This window comes from Chiloscyllium plagiosum, unplaced genomic scaffold, assembly GCF_037043375.1.
Source record: "Chiloscyllium plagiosum isolate Xiang-an unplaced genomic scaffold, Cpla_swu_hap1 HiC_scaffold_42, whole genome shotgun sequence".
In the NCBI taxonomy this organism is placed as follows: domain Eukaryota; kingdom Metazoa; phylum Chordata; class Chondrichthyes; order Orectolobiformes; family Hemiscylliidae; genus Chiloscyllium; species Chiloscyllium plagiosum.
Window position 1 is genome coordinate 35,294,911 of NW_028270180.1, and position 17,143 is coordinate 35,312,053.

At 43.9% G+C, this 17,143-nt stretch overlaps 1 protein-coding gene across 6 annotated transcripts in view; it reads right to left on the bottom strand.

Annotated features, from left to right (window-relative positions):
- Nucleotides 1-17,143, bottom strand: part of herc1 (HECT and RLD domain containing E3 ubiquitin protein ligase family member 1) — a 483,062-nt gene that overhangs the window by 207,242 nt on the left and 258,677 nt on the right. For all 6 annotated transcript variants that reach the window (XM_087981970.1, XM_087981969.1, XM_087981967.1 and 3 more), the window contains exon 41: nt 8,919-9,035. In XM_087981970.1, coding sequence (XP_087838096.1) covers nt 8,919-9,035 — 117 coding nt within the window. The remainder of the gene's footprint in view (nt 1-8,918; nt 9,036-17,143) is intronic.

Sequence of the window (17,143 nt, forward strand, 5' to 3'; positions counted from 1 at the left end):
CCAAGGACCTGCACATCCTTGGTGGAGTGGGAGGGGGAGTTGAAGTGTTGAGCCACGGGGTGGTTGGGTTGGTTGGTCCGGGTGTCCAAGAGGTATTCTCTGAAACATTCCGCAAGGTGGCCTGTCTCCCCAATATAGAGGAGGCCACATCGGGTGCAGCAGATGCAGTAAATGATGTGTGTGGAATTTATGGCGGATATGGAAGGATCCCTTGGGGCCTTGGAAGGAAGTAAGGGGGGAGCTGTGGGCGCAAGTTTTGCATTTCTTGCAGTTGCAGGGGAAGGTGCCGTGAGTGGAGGTTGGGTTGGTGGGGGGGTGTGGACCTGACGAGGGAGTCACGGAGGGAGTGGTCTTTTCAGAACGCTGATAGGGGAGGGGAGGGAAATATATCCCTGGCGATGGGGTCTGTTTCGAGGTGGCGGAAATGACGACGGATGATATGATGTATATGGAGGTTGGTGGGGTGGTAGGTGAGGACCAGTGGGATTCTGTCTTGGTGGCGATTGGAGGGGCGGAGCTTAATGGCGGAGGAGCGGGAAGTGGAGGAGATGCGGTGGAGAGCATCGTCGATCACGTCTCGGGGGAACTTGCGGTAAAAGACTTGGGCCCAAGCCTATTGGTGTGGAATTGTTTGAGAAAAATTCACCTAGATTGCTCAACATTTTCCAACAGCAGAAAATGGCTGCCTCCGTGAAATCCTAGTGAAATAGTAGATTTCAAGAACGGCTTGAAGTATTTCAAGGAGGACTTGGGACTATCAAAGGGGCCAAAGCCACTTCACATGTTGACCAGAACCAATTTCGAGACTTTGCAAGGCCCATCCAGTGCCATTTGCTTTGTAGAGATGGAAATCAGGAGGCTAGAGAGCGAAGGAATTATCAAACCAGTGTCGTTTGCAAAATGGGCAGCACCAGTTGTCCTGATTGTGAAGCCTTATGGCTCAGTTTGCCTTTGTGCAGCTTTTAAGAAAATGGTACACTGCTTCTCATAGCTGGGTGAATAGCTGGTTGCTCGCATAGAGGACGTATACGCAAAGTCGGCTGGGGGCCTGTCCTTTATGAAACTGGACAAGAGCCATGCCTACCTGCAGGTGTGGCTGGATGAGGAGTCCCAGAGTGTACTTCAGTTAACACCCATATGGGTTTATATCAATATACAACACTGCCATTTGGGGTTTCATTAGCATATGCTTTTTCCAGCAGAACATTTTACAAGTTTTACCCCATGGTTGAAAATCTGTCTAATCGTTTTAAAATAGAAAGCGTTTTCTAAATTTTGAAGTAAACTTGAGTGCAGGCTAAGTTGCCGAAATGGAAAGGCTGGAAGATGAACTGTTCCAAAATAGATACATGTAGCAAATGGTTGTTAAATGGTTACCTGAGTTTTGGTGCTGATTTGACAACCTTTCGAATTTAATCAATCAGTTTAAATTATGCCCAGGATACTAAAACCCAATCGAGTTTTAATTTATTGTTTTGACACCCAGGAACCAATTAAATTGTATGTGGGTATTTTGAAAATTAGAGTGAACAACTGTCGTAGAACTAACATTCTGCTCTCAAAGAAATTAGAAAACACTTTCTTATCAAAGTACCTTTTCATGTAAAAACTACTCACAGTAAAAAAACAGAAAAATGACCCAGGGAGATCTACAGCTGAAAGTGGAGAAGGGGGGGGGGGGGGGCTTGGATTTGTGATTAGCTGTTGAGTGTTCAATTAGAGTTAAGAAAACAAATTGTTAGTTTACTTTGATTAGGTGAAATGTAGGAGTTCTGTCTCTCATATTTTAACAGATTACTAGGCGGGGGAAGATTTTCTGAGCGTTGGGTTTAATTAACAGAAGAGTTCAACCTCTACATTGTAACAATTTGGGTGCTCATTGTCCAGGATTTGGACAGGTTTGGACAGATCCAGTCAGAGATTTGGACAGATTTAAACAGATTTGGGGTACCAAAGATCCCAGCAGATTTAAACATTTGGTAATTAGTATCCCAAATCTTTAAATAAAACTGAGGTGAGAAAATTTGTTTAATTTCGGTTACTTGTGGTTCGTTAAATTTAAACAGCAAGAAATGGCTCTTAATGTTGCTAAAAAGGGCTCTGGGGTTTGAAGATGCTTCTCAAATCTGCCAAGAAAGTTGAGAAAGACAGAGGAAGGATATATTTTTAGAATTAGCAAATAGGTTAGAATTGGGTTTAACCAGGAATGAAAGGAAGGGTGAAATTGTAATGGAGTTGGTCAAGTACTTAGGTGTATCAGAGAAACAACAAGTGCAGTTGAGTTAGAAAAACTTTAATTGCAATTGAAGCAAATGGAATTAGAAGATAAGGAAGGGAAAGAAGAGCCATGTTAGAAGAAAGAGAGAGGGGAAAATGAAAGCGAGAGAAGGTTCTTAGCTGAGCAAAAGGACAGAGAGAAGAAACGGGGTGGGGGGGGGGAAAGAGAGAGAGAAAAAAAGAGACAGATAGACAGAGATGGCGGGGGGGTGGGGGGAGAAGAGAATTTGAACTTCAGAAGTTGTGAATTAGTCAGGAAAATCAAATTAACAGGATGGAGATCAAGGAAGAAGAAAGTAGTGATGTGTGTGAAAACATTGCCACATTTTGAGAAAGATGTCAAAGCCTTCTTTATCTCCTCTGAAAAACTGGCTAGACAGATGGAGTGGCCAAAGAACTTGTGGGTAATGCTAGTTCAGACTAAGCTGGTAGGCAGGGCTAGTGAGGTATGTATAGCGCTGTCAGATGAGGTGTCAAGAGATTGTGCAGACGTCAAACAGACTATGCTTAGTGCAAGTGAATTGGTTCCAGAAGCATATAGACAGCAGTTCAGAAATATAAAGAACAAAACAAGTCAGACTTATGTTGTGTTCGAAAGAATTAAACTGAGTAATTTTGATAGATGCGTGCAGGCCTTAAAATAGATAACATAAAGGAAGCTCTAAGAGAGATTATTCTGCTGGATGAGTTTAGAAATGTACTTCCATCATGATAACAATTTATGTGGAAGAACAGAAAGTTCAAGAACTGAGAAGAGTGGCAGAGATGGCAGATGAATATGCACTGTCGCATAAGGTGAAATTTAGCTTCCGGCAAGAATTTCATCCCGTGAGGAATAGAAATTTGGAGAAGGGGAGATCCTTCACTACAAAACAATAAGTACAGCACACTGGGAATAGTTTACCACAGGTGAAAAAAGATACCCAAGAGGGTGAAAAGGAGGTGAAAGGCCTCAGGTGTTTCCACTGTGGCAAGGTGGCACACATAGTGGTGGTCATTAAAGAAAGGCACTGTGGGAAAAGATGTGATAAAAGAGGCTAAGCCAGTGAAAGTAGCAAAGGAAACATCAAAAAAAGTTGAGGAGCTGCAGAACAGTGCACAGCCTAGGCAGGGGCTGGGTGTGGAGTTAGTGCCTGATCTCTATAAAGACTTCACCTCTGCAGGTAAAGTTTCTACAGGAAGAACTGGTGAAGAAGGGAAAGAAGTTACAATTTTGAGAGATACGGGAGCTAATCAGTCTCTAATATGAAGAGATGAAAGTATTTGCACTCTTTCTGACATGTTATCCGAAAGACTGGTGATTTGTGGAATAGATAAGACAGAAATTGTGTGTTAAGGTCAAGTTGCAGAGCCAAATCAAGACTGGGGGTGTAGCAGTCGGAGTGATTTACAGAATGTTAGTTCCAAGAATACAGTTTGTTCTTGGGAGCGACCTGGCAGAATCCAAGGTGGGAGTGATGCCTTTTGTGGTGGAGAAGCCAAAAGAAAGCCAAGTAACTGAGGAATTAAAAGAAAAATACCCATGAATGTTTCCAGACTGTGTGGTAATAAAATCCCACCATCATAAGTTACAGCAAGAAGGAAAAACTAAAGAGAAAGACAAAGGAATTGAGATTCAGTTAGTGGACACCCTGTTTGATGTAAGGGTACAGGAAAAACCTGAACAAGTAGAGGCTCAGGCAGAGGTGTTTAGTCCTGAAAGGACTTACAACAAAAAGATGAGACCATAAAAGATTTGTTTAATAAAGCCTATATGGAACAGGAATCCAAATGTATTCCTGAGTGTTATTACCTTAAGGATAGAACCCTAAGATGAAAATGGAGACCACGGCAGGTTAGTGCAGAGAAGAAACAGGTAGAAGTGCACCAGGTTATGTTGCCGGTAGCATACAGACAGCAAGTATTACGAGTAGCAAATGAATTACCAGTAGGAGGTCATGTAGGCATGAGGAAGACTCAGGATAAGGTACAAAAGGCATGAGGAAGACTCAGGATAAGGTACTCAGGATAAGCCACTTCTATTGCCCTGGACTGCACAAGGATGTGCTTAAATTTTGCTGTCCATGTCATACATGCCAAATGGTAGGTAGGCCACAGGCAGTAATAAAACCAGAACTGCCACATTCGAAGAACCTTTCATGTGGGTTATGATTGATTGTGTAGGTCCCCTCCCAAAAACCAGAAGTGGGAACTGGTACTTGCTAACCAAAATAAATGCGTTGACCAGATTTCCAGATACAATTCCATTATGGAGTATGAAGGCAAATTGGTGGAGACGTTGGTAGCTTTCGTTACCTGGTATGGCTTACCCAGGGAGATTCAGTCAAACCAAGAGTCTAATTTTACTGCTAGGCTGTTTAAGGAAGTCATGGATAGCTTAGGTTTACAGCACTTTAAATCAAGTGCGTATCATCCTGAATCCCAAGGAGCACTGGACAAGTGGCATCAGTCCCTGAAGACCATGTTAAGAGCGTATTGTCAGGATTATCGGAACCACTGGAATAAAGGTTTGTTTGACATTAGAGATACCCCAAGTGAATCAGTTTGGTTAGTATTTTGAGTTAGTGTTCGGAAGTGAAATATGAGGGTTTTTGAAACGAATGTAATGTATCACTGGGGTGTATAAAACAGGCTGACATTTTGAAAATTAGATCGAGCAACTGCTGGAGAGCTAACTGCCGATCTAATATCTTGCTCTCAAAGAAATTAGAAAACTCTCTCTATCAAAGATGTAAAACTTACTTGCAGTTAAAAAAAAGGAAGAATACTCGGAGATCAGCAGTTGGAATATTGACATCAGTCGAGAAGACAGAGACTGTGTGGCCTTGAGGTTAAGTTAATGTAATGCTTAATGAGTGAGTATTGGAACAGCATTTTTTAAAATACAGTTGGAGTTAGACAGTAGGTAGTTTAGAAAAGGGGGACTTGGATTTGTGAATAGCTGTTGTTTAGTGTTCACTATTACAGTTAAGAAAATAAATTATCATTTTTCTTTAAATAGTGGAATTTAGGAGTTCTCGGTCACTCATATTTTAACATATTATGAGGTAGGGGGCACTTTTCTGGCTGTTTCATTCAATTAACAGAAGGGTCCAACCTCTGCGTCGTAATAATCTGGATGATGTACTAATAACTGGGAAGATGGATAAACAGACCTTGGAGAACTTGTACATAGTGCTTAAATGTTTCTCCAAGACGGGCGTGTGCCTTAGAAAGGAAAAATGTACGCCAGGCACCCCACATGACCAACTTGGCTTCCTCGTCAGTATTCTACCTTGTACTTGTACACACTGAGAATGAGGAGCCAACACTGAATTCTACCAGAAGCTATGGGCAGCACTGCCTCGTCTTCCTTCAGTAGTCCCAGCAGCATTTTGAGATCTGTTGCTATGACAAATTTTCATCTGTAAAGATACTGGTGGACCTTCCTCATACTAAAGATGACATGAGTTGACAAAACTAGTTTCCACTCATTGGAAAATAAAGTGAGAGTGATCAAAGGAGCCTTGGCTCTGACGTCTGTATGGAAGCTTAAGTCTTCCCTTGGGTTACTGAATTATTATGGAAAATAACCTGGCCTCCATCTTGACAGATGGAGGTCCTTGGATCCTCCATCGCCAGACCATGGCAACACGACAGTTGGAGGAAGAGCGCCTTATCTTCTGCCGAGGAACCCTCCAACCACAAGGGATGAACTCAGATTTCTCAGTTTCTTCATTTCCCCTCCCCCCACCTTGTCTCAGTCAAATCCCTCGAACTCAGCACCACCTTCCTAACCTGCAATCTTCTTCCTGACCTCTCCGCCCCCACCCCACTCTGGCCTATCACCCTCACCTTGACCTCCCTCCACCTATCGCATTTCCAACGCCCCTCCCCCAAGTCCCTCCTCCCTACCTTTTATCTTAGCCTGCTGGACACACTTTCCTCATTCCTGAAGAAGGCCTTATGCCCGAAACGTCGATTCTCCTGTTCCTTGGATGCTGCCTGACCTGCTGCGCTTTTCCAGCAACACATTTTCAGCTCTGATCTCCAGCATCTGCAGCCCTCACTTTCTCCTCCATCTTGACACCCTTACATCTGCTACTGAAAAAAGGTCAGCGTTGGAACTGGTTGCTTTGCCAAGAAGTAGCCTTTAGGGAAGTAAAGCAACTATCATCTTCTAAGGTGTTGGCCCACAATGACCTGAAGTGAGAGGCAGTGCTAACATGAGATGCCTCCATCTGTGATATCCGGGTAGTGTTGGCACACTGGTGGCCCAACAGAGGGGAATGTATCCTTCCCAGACTTTGGCTGATGCCGAATGCAAATATGCCAGATAGAGAAGGAAGGTTTGGTAGTCATCTTTGGTATGAGGAAGGTCCACCAGTATCTTTACAGATGAAAATTTGTCATAGTAACAGATCTCAAAACGCTGCTGGGACTACTGAAGGAAGACGAGGCAGTGCTAGCCATAGATTAGATTAGATTACATTACAGTGTGGAAACAGGCCCTTCGGCCCAACAAGTCCACACCGACCCGCCGAAGCGAAACCAATCGATACCCCTACATTTACCCCTTACCTAGCACTACGGGCAATTTAGTATGGCCAATTCACCTGACCCTGCACATCTTTGGACTGTGGGAGGAAACCGGAGCACCCGGAGGAAACCCACGCAGACACGGGGAGAACGTGCAAACTCCACACAGTCAGTCGCCTGACTCGGGAAATGAACCCGGGTCTCAGGCGCTGTGAGGCAGCAGTGCTAACCACTGTGCCACCGTGCCGCCCACATAGCTTCTGGTAGAATTCAGTGTTGGCTCCTCATTCTCAGTGCGTACAAGTACAAGGTAGAATACTGACGAGGAAGCCAAGTGGCTAATGCGGATGCTTTGAACAACTTTCCATTGCCAAGCACTCCACTGGTGCTGCCTCCCCTGGAAAAAGATTAAAAATCACACAACACCAGATTATTGTCCAACAAGTTTATTTGGAAGCACTAGCTTTAGGAGTGCTGCTCCTTCATCAGATGGCTGTGGACACTCTGAAAGCCAGTGCTTCCAAATAAACCCCCTGTTGGACTATAACTTGATGTTGTGTGATTTTTAATTTGTACACCCCAACACTAGCACCTCCAAATCATGACTCCCCTGGAAGAGTCCACTTTGGTTTTAAACTTCCTGGATACCCTTCCAGTTATTGTCGATAATATCCAACTGAGAACACAAAGATCCTGTCCTAGCAAAACTAAAAGAGCTGGTGGCAATGAGCCATCGCAACCAGGATTGAAACCTTTCTGGACCCAGCGAGACCAGTTCACTGTATAGGACAGCAAAGTTCTATGGGGAGCAAGGGTGATTGTCCTGAGTAAAGGTCACCATCAGATATTAGCTGAGGTTTTCAAGATGAAGATGTTTGCAAGAAGCTATATCCAGTGGCCAGGGTCTCCTGGAAATATTTAAATATTTCCTAAAGTCAAATGGCATTCAACACATAGTTCCAAACCATCCATCATCCAAAGGTCCAGTGGAAAATGTGGTCTAGACCAGGTAGAGGAGGGTTGGGGGCAGGGGGGAAATGGGAGAGATAGAGACAGCAATAGCAACATCAATGCCAGCCGCCAGCCACATGCATCCTCTAAGCAAGACGTTTAGTGCTAGAGCCATGGAAATTTGCAAAACTGCAGTTCAAATATGGCCAGTGCTGACTGTAACAGAGATTCTCACTCAATTCCAATGCAAAGCTTCTTTCAGAAAGAATTCTACAGAGTTCCACAGACAGATATTCTAAGCAAGTCTAAAGTATTGGAATCAATAAAGAATTAAGTACAGTTGGAAGATATCCCAGAAATTGGAAGCAGAATGTGAGACGAGCTGCAGTAGATTATGTAATGAGCAATAGATTTCAGTCACACTCTAACAACGTCAGGGGTTTGAATGGAAAGGTAAGATAGAGGGATTTGGGAGGTATTGGGGCAGGATAACTAGGGATTAAAAAATAAGCCTAACATAATGCTGATTAATAATAACCAAAAGAGTGGCACAAGAAAAGCTTGTTTGTTAAGGAAGGCATCATTCCAAAAAGATGTCAAATGTGCAATCCTAATAACACCCCATTTTGCTATTGGTTGGACTGTGAGTGATCCTTGAAATTCAGAATGAAGCACTCCTTTTTAACCATTGGTTTTTGAACTGTTAGCTTTCTAAGTAAGGACAGGGTCTTATCTGTAACTCTCGCCACTCTCTTAACATGAAGCAATAACCAAATAATATAGCCATTTCAACAAGGGTTTAACCTGCATGTAAACCTTGTCTGGTTCACTGAGAAGGCCACATTTAGAATACTTTGTGTCCCTTTGAGACAATATCACATTGGAGATTGTTACAAAAAGGATGCCTTTAGTATGCAGATGTATGATAAGGAGAAATTGTCAGATGAGCTTCCCTGGAGGAATTGCTGGGCTATCAAACTGTAGATGGAAGTTCAGTAACTGAATGGTGAACAGCAAATGAGGTCCTCCTCCCGTTCATGGATCTAGTACATTGCATATTGCCTTTTTCTAATCCAGAATTTCTTCCATCAGGGGATTGATCCATTACAAAATTGTCAGTTTGGTTTTAAGTGTTTTATGTGCTCATTATTGTATGAATTAAAATTAATTACCTGTGGCTTCCATGGCTTTTGTAATCTGCCTCAGTGAAAAACCCATTTCCAAAAGAGGCACAGCAATTGGAGGTGGTGGCGGTGAAGTTGAAAGTCTGCTACTAGGATCAGAAGAGGCTAGCAAATAAAGCAAAATTTAATTAGTTGGTGACAGTTTAAACATATTATTTAATTACTAGTTTCTAATATAGCTTGGTACAAATGTTTGCTATCTTTAAGGGAACATTATTTGCTTCAGATGATGCAGCTTAGTTGAGCGTTTTAAGTTTTTCACAAGAAACTCAGACATGCAATGAACTTGACTGATTGTCATAAGACTTAAGCGCTCATGGCACATTGGCAATGTCCACACCAAATCAGGAGACTAGTTTCAAGTTCAGTCTACTCCAGAGATGTGTCATTACACAGCAGGTTGATTAAAAATACCCAAGGAACATTTATAAAACCCATTCTCTGCATGTAAAGTCTGATTTCACGTTTCTTTTTCTCTATGTCCCTTTTTGACATTGTAAGAAGTTTGTTAAGGCTTTTGGAGAAAGGAGCTGTACAATAGTCTGGTGTACTACAGACTGAACAAAATAAAGCAACAAGAGTGAAACTTCAAACTAACAAACCAATTTATTTTCTGACCAGATGGGTGAGCCAAAAGCTGGATGTAACTGGTATAAGAAGAAAAAGTTCATCTGAATAATGAACGTGGATGTTTCCAAGAGAAGATTCCCTCTGACAGTTGACAGCTATAAGGATGAAATCATGTATCAACAAGTTAATCTCAAGCTAAACATCAGTTTCGTCAGGCTATTTCTGTATTTTTTAAGAATCCCTACAGTGTGGAAACAGGCCATTCTTCCACACTGTCTCTCCGAAGAGTAACACATCCAGACCATTCCCCTACCCTATTACTCAACATTTACCCCTGACTAATGCACCTAACCTACACATCCCTGGACACTACAGGCAATTTAGTATGTCCAATTCACCTAACCTGCACATCTTTCGACTATGGGAGGAAACCCACACAGAGTGGGAGAATATGCAAACTCCATACAGACAGTCACCTGAGGCTGGCGCTGTGAGACAGCAACGCTAACCACTGAGCCACCGTGCTGCCCATTTCTGTGTAATTATCAATCATTGAGATGTGTCAAAAATCTAAACTTATGAAATTATCTGAACAAAATTATATTTCAAAAACTCTACAAGAAAGGCAACCTGGGACGAAGATCTGCTCTTTCTTGAGAACTTGAGAAAGATCAAAAGTTGAAACCAAATAACCTCAATGTTAAAACAGATATAAATGAATTTAGCCCTTGAAGTGTGAAGCTTTCATAAAAAGTAAGAAGCAGAGTGCAATTTAAGCAGAGTGATCACATATGAGTTTGGCGAGGTCAGTGACAGATGATGAAAGAAGTGTTCTTGTTTTACTTTTTAATCTACCTTTTTTCAAAACTGTCCAGTATTTGGTTCCTACATTTACACAGAAGTGCTGAATGGCAAGTTTTACAAACTGTTCTACTTATAACACATAGCCTGTAGAAATAAGGTTTAGTAGGGCAGCTTTGCTAAGTGAAATATACAGTTGCGGCATGTGGGAAGTCATGGACACACATAGAACAACACAGGTTCTTCGACTCTTAATGTGTTGCCGGCCTTTTATCCTACTCTATGATCCGATTATCCTTCAATGTGCCTCTCCAAGAGTCACTTGAATGTCCCTAATGTATCTGACTCTACTATAACTGCTGGCAGTGCATTCTAAACACCTACCACTGTGTCAAGAACCTACCTCTTGACATTTTCCCTAAACTTTTTGCAAATTACCTTAAAATTAAGCACCTTCATGATAGTCATTTCAGCCATGGGAAAAAGTTTCTGGCTATCCACACCATCTATGCCTCTCATCATCTTCTATACCTCTATCAAGTCCCCTCTCATCCTCCTTCACTCCAGTGAGAAAAACCCTAGCTCCCTCAATCTTTCTTCATAAAACATGCCCTCCCGTCCATGCAGCATTGTGGTAAATCTCCTCTACACCCTTTCTAAAATTTCCACATCTTTCCTAATGAGGCAATCAAAACTGAACACAATATTCCAAGTGTGGTCTAACAAGGGCTCGAAAGAGCTGCACCATAACCTTGTGGCTCTTAAACTCGATCCTCCGTTAATGAAAGCTACACACCATGCGCCTTCTTAATAACCCTATCAACTTGGATAGCAATTTTAGAACATAGAACATAGAAGAATACAGCGCAGTACAGGCCCTTCGGCCCTCGATGTTGCGCCGATCCAAGCCCACTATCCTCCATATGCCTATCCAATGCCTGCTTAAATGCCCATAATGAGGGAGAGTCCACCACTGCTACTGGCAGGGCATTCCATGAACTTATGACTCGCTGAGTAAAGAACCTACCCCTAACATCTGTCCTAAACCTACCCCCCCTTAATTTAAAGCTATGCCCCCTTGTAATAGCTGACTCCATACGTGGAAAAAGATTCTCACTGTCGACCCTATGTAAACCCCTAATCATCTTGTACACCTCTATCAAGTCACCCCTAAACCTTCTTTTCTCCAATGAAAACAACCCCAAGTGTCTCAGCCTTTCCTCATACGATCTTTCTACCATACCAGGCAACATCCTGGTAAACCTCCTCTGCACCCGTTCCAGTGCCTCCACATCCTTCCTATAGTATGGCGACCAAAACTGCACACAATACTCCAGATGCGGCCGCACCAGAGTCTTATACAACTGCAACATGACCTCAGTACTCCGGAACTCAATTCCTCTACCAATAAAAGCCAGTATGCCATATGCCTTCTTCACCGCACTATTTACCTGGGTGGCAACTTTCAAAGATCTGTGTACATGGACACCAAGATCCCTCTGCTCATCCACACTACCAAGTATCCGACCATTAGCCCAGTACCCCATCTTTTTGTTACTCTTACCAAAGTGAATCACCTAACACTTACCTACATTGAACTCCATTTGCCACCTTTCTGCCCAGCTCTGCAGCTTATCTATATCCCGCTGTAACCTGCCACATCCTTCCTCACTGTCTACAACTCCTCCGACTTTCGTATCATCTGCAAACTTGCTCACCCAACCTTCTAACCCCTCCTCCAGGTTATTTATAAAAATGACAAACAACAATGGTCCCAAAACAGATCCTTGTGGAACACCGCTAGTAACGGCACTCCAAAATGAACCTTTGCCATCAACTACTACCCTCTGTCTTCTTCCAGCCAGCCAACTCCTAATCCAAACCTCCAACTCACCCTCAATGCCATACCTCTGTATTTTTTGCAGTAGTCTACCATGGGGAACCTTATCAAATTCCTTACTAAAATCCATATACACCACATCTACCGCTTTCCCCTCGTCCACCTCCTTAGTCACCTTCTCAAAGAATTCAATAAGGTTTGTGAGGCTCGGCCTGCCCTTCACAAAACCATGCTGACTATCCTTGATCACATTATTCCTATCCAGATGTTCATAAATCCTATCCCTTACAATTCTCTCTAAGATTTTGCCCACAACAGAAGTGAGACTCACCGGCCTATAGTTACTAGGGTTATCCCTACTCCCCTTCTTGAACAAGGGAACCACATTTGCTACCCTCCAATCTTCTGGCACTACTCCTGTAGACAACGAGGACATAAAAATCAAGGCCAATGGCTCTGCAATCGCCTCCCTTGCTTCCCAGAGAATCCTAGGATAAATGCCATCAGGCCCAGGGGACTTATCTATTTTCACCCTTTCCAGAATTTCCAACACCTCTTCTCTACATACCTCAAAGCCATCCATTCTACTTAATTGTGACTCAGTATTCACATTGACAACAATGTCCTGTTCCTGATTGAATACTGACGAAAAGTATTCATTCAGTGTCTCCCCAATCTCTTCAGCCTCCACACGCAACTTCCCACTACTATCCTTGACTGGACCTATTCCTACCCTAGTCATTCTTTTATTCCTGACATACCTATAGAAAGCCTTAGGGTTTTCCCTAATCCTACCAACTAAGGACCTTTTATGTCCCCTCCTTGCTGCTCTTAGCTCTCTCTTCAGGTCCTTCCTGGCTACCTTATAACTCTCAATCGCCCCAATTGAACCTTTACGCCTCATCTTAGTGGGTGGCACAGTGGTTAGCACTGCTGCCTCACAGCGCCAGAGACCCGTGTTCATTTCCCGCCTTAGGCGACTGACTGTGTGGAGTTTGCACGTTCTCCCCGTGTCTGCGTGGGTTTCCTCCGGGTGCTCCGGTTTCCTCCCACAGTCCAAAGATGCGCAGGGTCAGGTGAACTGGCCATACTAAATTGCCCGTAGTGTTAGGTAAGGGTAAATGTAGGGGTATGGGTGGGTTTCGCTTCGGCGGGTCGGTGTGGACTTGTTGGGCCGAAGGGCCTGTTTCCACACTGTAATGTAATATAATCTGTAATGTAATCTAATCTAATCTTTACATAGGGCGCCCACTTCCATTTAACAAGGGATTCCAATTCCTTATTAAACCACGGCTCCCTCACACGACCCTTTCCTCCCTGCCTGACAGGTACATACTTATCAAGGACACTCAATAGTTGCTCCTTGAACAAGCGCCACATATCAATTACGCCCTTGCCTTGAAGCTTACTTTTCCAAGCCACACATCCAAAGTCATGCCTCACCACATCATAATTTCCCTGCCCCCAGCTATAACTCTTGCCCTGTAGTGCACACTTTAAGGGATCTATGGACATGCACCCCAAGATACCTCTGTTCCTCCTTACAGGCAAGAAACCTGCCATTAACCCTGTAATCTGCATTCAAATTCAACCATCCAAAGTGAATGACTTCACACTTTTCCAGGTTGAACTCCATTTGCCACTTCTCAGTGCAGTTCTGTATCCTGTCAATGTCCCGTTGCAACCTACAATAGCCTTCCACACTATCCACAACTCCACCAACCTTCGTGTCACTGGCAAACTTACTAACCCACCCTTCCACTTCCTCATCCAAGTCATTAATAAAAATCACAAAGTATAGAGATCCCAGAACCGATCCCTGCAGAACACCACTGGTCAGCAAGTTCCAGGCTGAATACTTTCCACCTACCACCACCTTCTGACTTCTATTGGCCAACCAATTTTGTATTCAGACAGCCAAGTTTCCCTCTATTCCATGCATCCTTACTTTCTGAAAAAGCCTACCAAGGGGAATCTTATCAAATGTCTTGCTAAAATCCATGTATGCCACATCTATTGCTTTACCTTCTTCAACGTGTTTTGTCACATCCTCAAAGAATTCAATAAGGTTTGTGAGGCATGACCTCCCCCTCACAAAACCATGCTGACTATCTCTAATCAAAGTATGGTTTTCCAAGTTATCATAAATCCTGTCTTTCAGCATTCTCTTCAATACTTTGCCCACACTGACGTAAGACTGACTGGTCTGTAATTCCCAATGTTATCCCTATTTCCTTTCTTGAACAAGGGAATAACAACATTTGCCACCTCCCCCAATCATCAGGTACTACTGCAGAGGACAGTGAGGATGCAGAGATCATTGCCAAAGGCATAGCAATATTTTCGTTCGCTTCCTGTAGCAACCTTGGATATTTCCCATCTGGCCCAGGAGATTTATTTATCCTTATGTTTTTCAAACTTTCAGCACATTTTCCTTCCTAACATCAGCCTGTTCTAGCATATCAGTCTGTTTGTGATGTCCTCAGAAACGTCAAGGTCCCTCTCAGTAATAAATACTGAAGCAAAGTATTCATTAAGGATCTCCCTTACTTCCTCTGACTCCAGGTGCAAGTTCCCTCCACTATCCCTGATCGACCTTACCTTCACTCTGGTCATCCTCTTGTTCCTCACAAAAGTGTAGAACACCTTAGGGTTTTCCTTAATCCTACCCACTAAAGCTTTATCATGCCTCCTTATAGCTCTCCTAAATCCATTCTTCAGTTCCTTCCTAGATACCTTGTAACCCTCTAGAGCTTTATACAATCATTTATTCCTCAACCTTAAGTAAGTTTCCTTCTTCCTTTTGACTAAACGTTCCACATCCCTTGTCACCCAAGGTTCTTTCAACCTACCATCCCTTCCTTACCTCAGTGAGACAAACCTGTCCAGCACTACAGGAAGTGCTTCTTAAACAACCTCCACATTTCTGTCATGCATTTCCCTGAGAACCTATATTCCCAATTTAGGCACCCCAATTCCTGCCTAATAGCATGGTAATTCCCTCTTCCGCAATTAAATACTTTCCCATACTATCTGCTCCTATTCCTCTCCAACAGTAAAGGTCAGGGAGTTGTGATCACTATTACTGAAATGCTCTCCCACCAAGAGATCTGACACTTGGCATGATTCGTTGCCAAGCACCAAATCCAATATGACTTCCCCTCTAATCGGCCTATCCACATATTGTGTCAGGAATCCTTCCTGGATACAGCTGACAAAAACTACTCCATCCAAATTATTTGAACTAAGTAGGTTCCAATCAATATTAGGGAAGTTAAAGTCACCCAAAACAATATTTCTTCTGCACTTTTCAAAATCTGCCTCTCAATCTGCTCTTTCGTGTCTCTGTTGCTGTTGGGTGGCCTGTAAAAAACTCCCAATAAAGTGATTTTGCTCCTTTCCTGTTTTTGACTTCCACCCATAATGACTCAGTGGACAAACTCTCCTTGATGATCTCCCTTTCTGCAGCTGTGATACTATCCCGAATTAGCAATGACATTTGTCCACCTCTTTTACCTCCCCCTCTATTTGTTTTGAAACATCTAAACTCTGGAACATCAACAACCATTCCTGTCCCTGTGATATCAAAGTCTCTGTAACTGCCACAACATCATAGTTCCAAGTACTAATCCATTCTGAGTTCGTCACCCTTATTATTGATACTTCTTGCATTAAAATAGGCACACCTCAACCCATCAAACCTTTGCCCTATCAGGTGCCTATCCCTCCTCTCAGACTCTCTGCTCGCTGTGTCTGGCTGTTTACTCCTACTCCATCATCTGATCCATAGCTCCGGTTCCTACCCATCTGCTAATTTAGTTTAAACCCTCCTGAAGAGCTCTCGCAAACCTCCTGCCCAGGATATTGGTGCCCCTCCAGTTCAGGTACAAGGAGGACATGTCCGACCTTCCCCAGAACGTATCCCAATGATCCACAGATACGAAGCCCTCCTTCCAAACCAGCCCTGCAGCTATGTGTTCAGCTATACTCGCTCTCTATTCCTAGCCTCACTAGGCCATGGCACCGATAGCAATCCTGAGATTACTAATCTTCTCGTCCTACCTTCCAACTTCCAATCTAACTCCCTCTACTCCCATGTGGGTGGCACGGTGGCACAGTGGTTAGCACTGCTGCCTCACAGCGCCAGAGACCCGGGTTCAATTCCCGCCTCAGGCGACTGACTGTGTGGTGTTTGCACATTCTCCCTGTGTCTGCGTGGGTTTCCTCCGGGTGCTCTGGTTTCCTCCCACAGTCCAAAGATGTGCAGCTCAGGTGAATTGGCCTTGCTAAATTGCCCGTAGTGTTAGCTAAGGGGTAAATGTAGGGGTATGGGTGGGTTGCGCTTCGGCGGGTCGCTGTGGACTTGTTGGGCCGAAGGGCCTGTTTCCACACTGTGATCCATCTCCAAGAGGTGTTATCAATTGCACAAGTTTCAGAACTTGAGCAGTGACTGGAGTCATTGTAGAGAAAGTGCGGACTGCAGATGCTCAAGATCAGCTTGATAAAAGGCAAAGATAAAAGGTAGGGAGGAGAGACTTGGGGGAGGGGCATTGGGAATGCGATAGGTGGAAGGAGGTTAAGGTGAGGGTAATAGGCCGGAGAGGGGGTGGGGGCGGAGAGGTCGGGAAGAAGATTGCAGGTCAAGAAGGCGGTGCTGAGTCCGGGGTTGGGACTGAGATAAGGTGAGGGGAAGGGAAATGAGGAAGCCGGAGAAATCTGCATTCATCCCTTGTGGTTGGAGGGTTCCTTGGCTGAAGATGAGGCGTTTTTCCTCCAGGCGTCGTGTTGCGATGGAGGAGGCCAAGGACCTGCATGTCCTTGGCGGAGTGGGAGGGGGAATTCAAGTGTTCAGCCGTTGATAAGTGGTTGGGTTGGTTGATGCGGGTGTCCCAGAGGTGTTCTCTGAAACGTTCCGCAAATAGGCGGCCTGTCTCCCCAATGTAGAGGAGGCCGCATCGGGTGCAGCGGATGCATTAAATGATATGTGTGGAGGTGCAGGTGA